The sequence below is a fragment of the Clarias gariepinus genome, chromosome 25 (genome assembly GCF_024256425.1).
Source record: "Clarias gariepinus isolate MV-2021 ecotype Netherlands chromosome 25, CGAR_prim_01v2, whole genome shotgun sequence".
Classification (NCBI taxonomy): domain Eukaryota; kingdom Metazoa; phylum Chordata; class Actinopteri; order Siluriformes; family Clariidae; genus Clarias; species Clarias gariepinus.
Genome location: NC_071124.1, coordinates 6829338 through 6840504, shown reverse-complemented (window position 1 = coordinate 6840504; position 11167 = coordinate 6829338). Strand labels below are relative to the sequence as shown.

The 11167-nt window shown below is 39.8% G+C and overlaps 1 protein-coding gene across 1 annotated transcript; it reads right to left on the bottom strand.

Annotated features, from left to right (window-relative positions):
* Positions 1 to 6294: 6294 nt before the first annotated feature.
* Positions 6295 to 10323, bottom strand: LOC128513158 (prostaglandin reductase-3-like). The gene is made up of 2 exons (XM_053486820.1): positions 9683 to 10323; positions 6295 to 7335 (listed from the first exon to the last, which is right to left on the bottom strand). The coding sequence occupies exons 1-2, from the start codon at positions 9916 to 9918 to the stop codon at positions 6420 to 6422; spliced, it is 1152 nt and encodes a 383-aa protein (XP_053342795.1). The 5' UTR covers positions 9919 to 10323; the 3' UTR covers positions 6295 to 6419.
* Positions 10324 to 11167: the final 844 nt, after the last annotated feature.

Below are 11167 nucleotides of genomic sequence, written 5' to 3'. Positions count from 1 at the left end.
CAACTATGAGAGACAAAATAATAATAATAAAAAAAAATCCAGAAAATCACATTGTAGGATTTTTAAATAATTGATTTGCAAATTATGGTGAAAAATAAGTATTTGGTCAATAACAAAATTTCATCTCAATACTTTGTTATATACCCTTTGTTGGAAATTATAGTGGTCAAACGTGTTCTCTAAGTCTTCACAAGGTTTTTATAAAACCTAAATACTTTTTGCCCCACTGTATCTTTGTAAACAGTACAGATAAATTCATGAATAGATGTACATGTATACAGTATGTATTCTGTATAGAACCCATTCATTTCCTCCATCTAGGAACCTCTGTATTGTAACTAGGGACCATAGAGGCCAGTGGTGACCATATCAATTATTCCCATTTTTTTTTGACCGTGGTAAGACCAATAGTCAACATTCACACACTACCGGCAATATGGGAACGTCAAATCTGCATATTTTTGGACTGTGGGAGGAAACTGGTGTACCTGGAGGAAATCCATCAAGCACTGGAAGAGCATGCAAACTCAGAACATGCACGCAGTCCCTGAGGCAACGATTGATCCCAGACCCTGGGTTCCAGTGCTAACCACTCCCATTCATTACTTACTTAACTACACATTTCACATATCTGTACTTTACTTGAGTAGTTTTATTAGAGTATACTTTTTGCTCCACTCAATATACGCAAATATCTGTACTTCTACCTGACTTGGAATTTCGCCATCTGCTGATTATTATACACACTTGTGTGACTGGCCTTTTCTTCAAGGCACGCTTAATGACGTAAAATCAGAAGCGGACCTTTTTGCAGACAACAATGAAAATAATACATTTGCAATCAGGAAGCGAGAAAGAGAGAGAGAGAAAGAGAGAAAGAGAGAGAGAGAGAGATTTTTGGTTATGAAAAAGGCTCCTGAAAGCTAATACAAGCCCTGTGTTTTGACACTTAAATAAACTTGAATGCAAGTATGTCTGCACTTTTACTCAGTTACACAAGTAAATGGAGGACTCCTACTTTTACTTGAGTAATATTTTCCAGATTCCTGGCAGTTGGCAGATGCCCTTATCCAGAATCTCCACTTTTACTCTAGTACAGGGGTTGAGTTCTTTACCCAAAGGGAATTTGGGGGAAGAATTTAAAATAATATAAATTTAAATAAAAATATTCTGACTTAAGTCCTTCTGTTATTTTAATTAAAATTTGAGATTTTATAAGGTGTGTGTGAGAGCTACAGGACAAACACAGCTTGTGTCCAATGTCATATTTAAAAAATAAATAAATAGCAATGATAAGTATTTCTCCTTCAAACTTTTTTTTAATGCTGACTTTATTTAGAAGTCAAAGTTCAACAATGACACCATCGTGTTAATAATAAAATAATCTAATAATTAACGGTGCAGAGCAAGTCAGGGTTTTTATGTAAATCATTTCTTTTCAGTGGAAGCACTAATTTGTGTGTGGCTCAGAAGGAGGTGTCTCTGTCAGTAGGGGGGAGAGGACAAGACAAAATGAGATGTGCACTTACAGACACACACACACAAACACACATGCTCTCACCGTTTTTATGTCCAAATTTTTTTGTTTGTTTGTTTGTTGACCTTGTTCGGTCACATGACCTTTAAAAACTCTCGAATTGGAGGGAAAACAGGAAAAAGGAGAAATTGTGACAGCAAGGTGAAATTAAAGACTGGTTACATTATAATGTGTGTGTTAGAGAGAGAGAAAAAGAGAGAGAGCTCCCCCCTTCTGAGATCAGACACTTCACACTTTGTCTCCTTCTGCTTGCCGTCCACCTTCAACCATCAGACATACAAAGTTCCTTCTCATCTGTGATGAACCCTACAGTTCCTAGCAGTCTTTGCTCTTTTCGAAGTTCACACTGTATCAGCCTGATATCTCACGAGCCGTCTGGAGAAGTGTTGCCAAGTGTCGTTTTGCAGGCTGGAATATCCTGATGTCAGAAAGGTGTATAAAGCAAATTCAACTTTCTTGCTATGTTCACATTACAACACAAATTGATCAATTCAGATTTCTTACGTCAGGTTGGATTTGCTTGTCATGACATCTGCATGTTCACATTCATAATCTCAAGTGACTTTTATCTGACTCTAATGTAGACAGCACCATCTGAATTAAAACAAGTCATATTTGTGCGACCATTTTATACTTTGGGAAAACATATGCCCAGGATTTTGCTCTAACTACAGCAAGCTATAGTTAACTATTTGTTGAGGTCCAGAAAAAGGAAGAAAGCCAAACACCTCACTTTAGCTGTTTTAGCAGCTATTGCAAGCACTGCTATAAAATCCCTGTGCTGTCGATTCTGACTGATGACGTTACACATGCACAGAGGCAAAAAGTAAAACAAATAGGTTGTACATTAGAGTGAGAAAATCTGATTTTGAATGTTGAATGTAGCCTCATCATGTATGTGGCTGGAATCTGAAGCTGAGATTACAGTAGGTTAATATAGTGGTACCTCGGTATACAAACCTACAGTATACAAGCCTTGCAAAATTTCTTCTTAAACATAAAAATTTTGCATGAAATTTGCTTCGGCATGCAAAGCATTTTCGGCATACGAGCAACCGAGCCGTTTGTGCTTGCTTTCGGTTGTGAGCCGATCAAAAGTTAAGCGAAGCTAGCTTACATATTTTTAGTTTTTAGCCTACATAGATTTAGTAAAAAACATAGCACCATGGGGTTTAAAAAAGATATCATGGATGGTAGGAAGAAGATAATGGAGACACTTTCAGATTAGTTTTTGGATGGTTGGAACGGATTATCTGCATTTACATTATTTCCTATAGGAAAAAGCATTTTGCAATACAAAATTTCATCTTAAAAACCTCGGAAACAGATTAAAATTGTATGCTTATGTACCGCTGTACTCTGTATTTTCTGATATGGAACGCCAGCCTGTCTCAATGACTCCCACAAATTGGTCTCTTGCTAATTCCCACCCAGCAACTAGCGCTCCCCTATTACATGTCAACTACCAAGGGTGGAAGGTGAAGACTAGCATGAAGAAGTCCTCTGAACCACAGTATCTTTTCCCTGATTTTGAGGTCACGCAAACTGGTTTACTTTACAGATCTGCCTCAAATGTGTCAGATATAACATGATACTTCACCAACACTATATAGTGATATATTGTATCACTATATATCGAGGAAATCCAACAGCACAGGTGCACTTAAAATACTTGACTTAACTGTGCCTCCTTGCCACAATGCATCATGGGAAATGTTCTGTGATCCAACTCCCTCCCAACTGTGCTCTGAAACTAAAGCCCAATTAAATGTGTGTGGGTGTGTGCTGTTTAGTGTGTGGAGCTGCTGGAACATTAATTGGTGTGTGAAGGTGCGGTAATGTGAGAGTCTTATGAAACCCACAGAGACACACACACAGTTGCTAATTGCAGAGAGACACACAGTAACAACGTCATTAACACGCTGTGGTGTCTTATAGATTTTAAACACAGGGAGCCTGTACAGATAATTTTTTTTTTACCTTTTCATGGATGACTATATTACGATATACAGTATATGATTATATACACTCACCTAAAGGATTATTAGGAACACCAAGTGTTTGACCCCCTTTCGCCTTCAGAACTGCCTTAATTCTACGTGCCATTGATTCAACAAGGTGCTGAAAGCATTCTTTAGAAATGTTGGCCCATATTGATAGGATATTGCAGTTGATGAAGATTTGTGGGATGCACATCCAGGGCACGAAGCTCCCGTTCCACCACATCCCAAAGACGCTCTATTAGGTTGAGATTTGATGACTGTGGGGGCCATTTTAGTACAGTGAACTCACTGTCATGTTCAAGAAACCATTTTGAAATGATTTGAGCTTTGTGACTTGGTGCATTATCCTGCTGGAAGTAGCCATCAGAGGATGGGTACATGGTGGTCATAAAGGGATGGACATGGTCAGAAACAGTGCTCAGGTAGCCCGTGGCATTTAAACAATGCCCAATTGGCACTAAGGGGCCTAAAGTGTGCCAAGAAAACATCCCCCACACCATTACACCACCACCACCAGCCTGCATAGGGGTAACAAGGCATGATGGATCCATGTTCTTATTCTGTTTACGCCAAATTCTGACTCTACTATTTGAATGTTTCAACAGAAATCGAAACTCATCAGACCAGGCAACATTTTTCCAGTCCTCAACTGTCCAATTTTGGTGAGCTCGTAGCCCCTTTTACCTTCTACAAATTGTAGCCTCTTTTACCTATTTGTAGTGGAGATGAGTGGTACCCAGTGGGGTCTCCTGCTATTGTAGCCCATCCGCCTCAAGGTTGTGCATGTTGTGGCTTCACAAATGCTTTGCTGCATACCTCAGTTGTAACGAGTGGTAACTTCAGTCAAAGTTGCTCTTCTATCAGCTTGAATCAGCCGGCCCATTCTCCTCCGCATCAACAAGGCATTTTCGCCCACAGGACTGCCGCATCCTGGATGTTTTTCCCTTTTCACACCATTCTTTGTAAACCCTAGAAATGGTCGTGCGTGAAAACCCCAGTAACTGAGCAGATTGTGAAATACGCAGACCGGCCCGTCTGGCACCAACAACCATGCCACGCTCAAAACTGCTTAAATCACCTTTCTTTCCCATTCTGACATTCAGTTTGGAGTTCAGGAGATTGTCTTGACCAGGACCACACCCCTGATTAGATAATTGCATTCATCCTGTACATCCTCCTGTACAGATCTGACCCCGTCCGAGCCATTTCCACATCCGATCATGGCTCCAGTGTACTGAGAAAAATTCTTTACCTTGATGGTAGAATTATGTTTTGACTTGAACACCCCTTGTAAAATAACACTCTTTACAACTGTGGTCAGCAGAAAAGCATCTCGGACTGCACTACATTGCATACATCAGACATATAGTCCTAAAAATAAAAATATTTAGGGCTATTTTCCCCCAATTATCAATTATTATTAATTATTTTCCTTTTACCAAAAAAAAAAAAAAGAAGAAGAAAAAGAAGAAGAAGAAAAGAGCCACTGAATAAGGTTGGAATTTCATGCAAGGATCAGCACTAAAGCTAATGTGGAGCAAATTACAATTTGTAACCCAGCAGGCGTTTAAATAGAGGTAATAATGGCCTGTGTGGTCTCTGGGTAGCCAGGAGCATCGGGAGGGCGGAGGGCTCACACAGCTGCCTCACATGCGCCCTAGTAATTACCTTTCCTATTACTGAAGCCTGGTGTAAGCTTAGATTTAGCGTTAATGTCCCTCACCGTTACTTATCAGGATATGAAATATGATGTTAATATAAACTACAGTGCACATACTCTAAATGAGAAAACAGTTTCAGTGTCTTGGAACTATTACACTTCAGCGTGTGTTTGTTTAAGTGTGAGGCGTGTTATCTGCAGAACCCTCACCTGAGTAAAGTGTGTGACACCTGCAGCAGGAAACAGGTGACAACATGTCGAGGAACAACACACACACACACACACACACACACTTTCCAGACAAACAAGCAAGCTCAAACCTGAAAAAATTTTTAAAAATAGAAGTCACTAAAATATAGGATGCCTGTAACACAGTTAAAAAAAAAACTTATTTGCAACATTTAATTTTTTCAATTTGTAAAAGCGAGTGTATTATTTATTTATGATGATGCAATGATGATGTTCAATCATGTTAATACTATTTCAACATAATGCAACTTCTGTATCTGCAATAAAATCTACAGACTACAGTCCTAATTCTGCACTATAGCGCAGGATTTGTGTAAATATTTACCTTTGTGGTCTGTTATAAGTTAATAAAATTGAGTTATAAATAATAATTTATGCATGTTGATTTCACAATCACTTTGCCTACTTGCCTACTTTCTTTTTAAAACTGTTCTTATAACTCCACTCATTTTAATATACTTAAGGGGTGTTAAAGTCAAAATGGGTCCTGTGATGGCATGAATGAAGAGTATGCAGAGTATGGTGATGAGATTATTAGTAAAACACTTAAACGACGCAAACCCTTTAAAGAAGGCCATATGTTTGTGAATGTCGATCCCGGCCGAGGTGGCTCGGAGCCCAATGCACTTGTTCCTGTGAATTTTTACTGAGTGAAATGCCGGATCATTGAAAATTGATGGATAACTTGTCACCAACTTGTGGAAAAGACTCATCTGTCAGTGGAAACAGTATTCACAATCATTCAGGAACACCACTTGCACATTACGGGAACTTGAGAGAGAAAAAGAGAGAAACGTCACGCTTCTATCAAATGTTAAATACAGACGACACGATTATTAATGACAACTTTTTTATTCATATACATTGATTAGAATTTGCTGTTCATTGGGTTAACCGGGTTTAGTCTGAGCACATTATAAACTAATTGAAAAAATGGCACTTTACGAATGTTAATGATTTGATCATCTTCTCAGACGTCAGGAGGACTAACCTCCACCACCACTTTGCCTTGGTTCTTGCCAGCATACATATAATCTACTGCTCTGTACACCGATTCCAGCCCCACAAATCGGCCTTCCTCGTCCATTTGTCCATCATCAATGGCGCACAGGAGCTTTCCCTGCTCCTGCATCTGCATTGTTTTCTGTACACACTCGCTGTACTCTGACAGGAAGTGAGGCAGGAAGAAGCCCCTCACACTGGCTGATTTCTGCAAGAGTTTGGCAGGAAGTGTGGCTCCTCTGACAGGCTGTAAACCTGACTCACTCTGATAACCCGAGATGAAGCCTATTACCAGCAGACGCCCGTGTTGAGACAGATTATTTATCGCCAGGTCAAACACAGCGCCCCCTACTGACTCGTACACCACATCCACACCTTTAGGATACTCCTTGCGTAGGGTTGGGGCCAAGTCCTCTTCCTTGTGGTTGATTGGCCGGTCACAGCCGATGCTTTTTAGAAAGTCCACCTTCTCGCGGGAAGAGCATGTGCCTATTACATGACACCCGGCCATCTTGGCGAACTGGACAGCAAAGTGGCCGGTTCCTCCGGCTGCAGCTGTCACCAGTACTGTTTCCCCCTTTTTAATTTCCCCGAGACGCTGCAGAGCGATGGACGCGGTTGCTCCACTCACTAGCACCGCTAAAGCTTCTGGCTGCGGCTCCTTTAATGGAATAACTTTTTTTGCAGAAACGAGAGTGTATTCTGCAAATGCACCATCGTTTAAATATGCCACTGTGTCGCCCACTGCAAACTGGGAACTGGCACTTAAACCCAATGCCACCACTTCTCCCACACCTTCAAACCCTACCGGGAATGGAGGGGTCACTGAGGGATTGTAACGTCCGGCTGAGTAGTTAATATCAGATGCGTTTATGCCAACATATCTGAAAGAGAGGACAGGAAGCAATCATGAGTTTTATAATCCAGTTCTTTCTAACAACTGATATATGGTGCAACACTAATGTGCCTTCTAGGCATTGTTAAGACTAGTACTATTAATAACTGTGCATATAGCGCACACTACATAGTATCCACAATGCTAGCTGTAATGTGTAATAAATACACTCTATAAACATGGACACCTGGGCATCACATCCACCAGTTAGTTCCTCTGTGACCCTCTATTTTTCTGGGAAGACTTTGCAACGGATTTCGGAATGTCACTGTGTGGACTTACAAACACATTCTATACAAGTGTATTCTCCCAACTTTGTGGAATGGGTGTAATGGTCAGGTATCCAAATACTTATGGATATCCAGTGCATATATGCCATATACTGTATATTAGATAGGAAGAGATTCTAACTGTGGTTCTGGGTTAAAAAATTGCACACTGTATACAAATACAAACAAATGTTTAAGTTTAACTTTTAAGTATATTGACTTTGTCATTTTCCTTCTTTTCACTGTCATCTATTGATAATACACAAAGCAAAAACTTTTGCATTTATCTTCAGCTTCATCGGGTCTCTAGAGGTTAGTTAACATTCAGGTTAGGATCTAAAGATATTTTTCAGACACATTCAGTGGGATGCTAGATGAGAAGACATATGCATTTACACCTAAAGAGAGAAAATGGAGAACCTGTAGGAAATCTAAAAAAAACTCCAGGAAACTCCACATAGGATAAAACCTGAGCTCTGGATTAAACTGGGGAACCCTGCAGATGTGAAGCGGCAATGCCACCCCGGGACCCCTGTCCCGCCCAATAATTAAAACATGAATCTAAATACAAACTCAAACAAATCAAAAAAACCCTAATATTAAATTTGAGCATACTAGGGCACTGGTGGCTCAGTGGTAGGTGTTTCGCCTGCCATGCGGCAGGCCCGGATTCAAATCCCAGCCAGTGCCCAAAACCCCAGACACTGGATGCAGCGCCGGTCTCAAAATGGGATAAAATGGGAGGGTTGCGTCAGGAAGGGCATTCGGTGTAAAACCTGTGCCAAGTTGTAGTGCGGACTGGATATTCCGCTGTGGCAACCCCTTGTCGGGAGCAGCCGAAAGACCAACAACAACAAGCATACTAAACATGAAACCATCCTTAGTTCGATCCTGAGCTAAGGTCACTGGCAGTAGATTTCTCCCAGTTACTGTATTCATTTCCCCAGTTTCCACCCACATCCCAGAAATATTTGCTGTAGTTTATTAATTATTTATATGTATTAATTTTTTTATTTTTTAATGAAAAACTTTTTTATGACAACTTAATGTCCATATTCGACTGGTCCAATACAGATCTTGTCAGGGTACTAAACAGCAACCGGGGGTAGCTCAGTGGATAAGGCATTGGACTACGGTTCGGAAGAGCACCCTTAACCCTCAACTGCTCAGATGTGTAATGAGATAAAAATGTAAGTCGCTCTGGATAAGAGCATCTGCCAAATGCCCAAATGTAAATGTAAATAAATAGGTTTAAATCAAAATGCCCATCCACCTTTGTAGATGTGTTTGAAATGAGAGAAAGAAAAAAGTCTGCAATACTGATATGAAAAACAGATAAAAATAGTTCTGAAGAAAGTGATGATAATTTATCACATGGGTGAACTCTTTTGTTGTGATGCCAGTTTTAAGGTAAGTAGTGGTTAGCACTGTTGCCTTGATTTTTGCCTTGGGTCTACTGTATGTGCATGGAGTTTTCATGTTCTCCCCACGCTTGGTGGGTTTCCTCTCACGGTCCAAAGACATGCCGATTAGACTAATTGGTGTTCCCAAATTACACCGTAGTCTGTTAATGCGCATGTGAATGTTGACTGGAGGTCCTACAACTGTTGTTATAAATACGATGGTACGGATGGATTTACTTCACTGCTGACATGAAATAGTTCAGATGAAGGAGGCGATAGGTTTGAATTGAAGCTCTTGGATCTACGGGTCGAATGGGCCAAAAAGATTTAACCCCTCTTTTCATTAGGAACTCATTAGGAAAGTGTGTGTGCATGCATGTTTTTTCTTATCAAGGTCTTACAAGCTCAGTGCTCCTGGACTCACCTGACCAGGAATCAGGATAAAGTGGCTAAGGATTAAGATGTTTAAATGATTAGATTAATTATTATTAGATGTTTAAATGTATTAAAATAAAATTCCAAACAAAAGATTTAAAAATCAAACAAGGGCAGTGAGTTCTGGTCCTGTGCATTAGTGCCACCAGTGATTTTGTGACGTGTGTGTGTGTGTGAGAGAGAGTGTGTGATTTTCTATGTGCACGCGAGTGAAGCCCAGTGAACTGACCGGTTCCGGATGAGAAGCTCGCGGTCGCTCGGTGTCGGAACCGGAAATGTCTGTATAGAAACGGCTTCTCTGAAGTTAGGGCTCCGTTTTGTTACCATCATCTTCTTCATGCTGCTCGGTATTGAGGAGCGTTTATAATCCATAAACTGATGTGAATACGACATGTCGATAATACAGCGCTTCGGATATGTCTGAAAAGCCCGGCGCACAGATTTACTTATCAGTGAAACAGACATGTTTACACCAAGAAAAAGCAAACTAAACAAGTTTTCTCAATCCCTGAATATGTCCAAATCACGTCCAAAACCGAATTCTAGCTCACTAAATAGTCGACCTGTTATTATAACAGTTTATACAGTACACAACCCCCTGATACCTGCAACAGTAAGACCGGTTTAGGACAGAGCCCCAGGACTGCGCTAACTTTATTAGCTTATGTTAGCATGACTAGCTTATAACTGCTCTGCTAGCCCGTATCAGTGTCAGTGGGCTCAGTTAATTAATTACATCACAAGAACAAGTCAGAAGCACAAAATAGCTCCTATTTAGCGTTGTGACTAGAATGTTCCTCATTAAAACCGAGTTTAAAATGTATTTTGGTCTTATTTTTTAGCAGGTTAATGTGCTGTACTTGACTACGATGACTAGCTAACTTCCTCTTCCTGTCATTTTGCTTCCATTTGGAGACAAGGAACAAATGAAAATTAACAAATATGAGTAATAATAAAAAATATAAATATACTATTGCATATATATTTCACATATTGAAGTGAATTACGTTTCTGTAAATAAATAAATTATCAATTTGATTTAAAATACTCTTCACATTTGAAAAAAGTGCAAACATATAAACTGTTACAGGGTCGTGGACAGCCTGGAGCTTTTCCCAGGAAACTTTGGGTATGAGGCAGTTAGAACATCCAAGCTCCATGCACACAGACCTGAGTCGGAAATTGAACATACAATTAATACATACATAATATTACACATTGCTGCCATAATTCACTTTGACTTTTAAAAAAGGGCATAGATAACAACTGTGTAAATATTCTCTATTTTCAGCTGCAGAACCCATTATTTTGACTAACGATGCATTGGCAGGCAACTCCGCCCATGCGTTTAAAAAAAAATAATTTTGTTCATCTGTGAATTTCTTAAATAAGTCACAGCTAGCATTCAACTGATCCAATCAGTTTTTAGTGCAAAGACTCATTTGAATGTTTTTTTTTTTTATTCAACTGGTAAAATCTTTTTTTGATTGGATCAATCAAAATCAATTTGATTGTATTGTCTATTATCTGATCCACTCAAACGATAGCGACTATTGATGTTACTTCCACTGAAGCTCGAGCAACTCAATTATCTTACCAAACCAGTGCAATGGTAGGCTCCATAGTAGACCAGGCAAATACAGGGAAAGATACTGTGGCATGTGTTACTGCCACAGTATTTAATGCGTTAATGCCAAACCCATGACTGGACCGC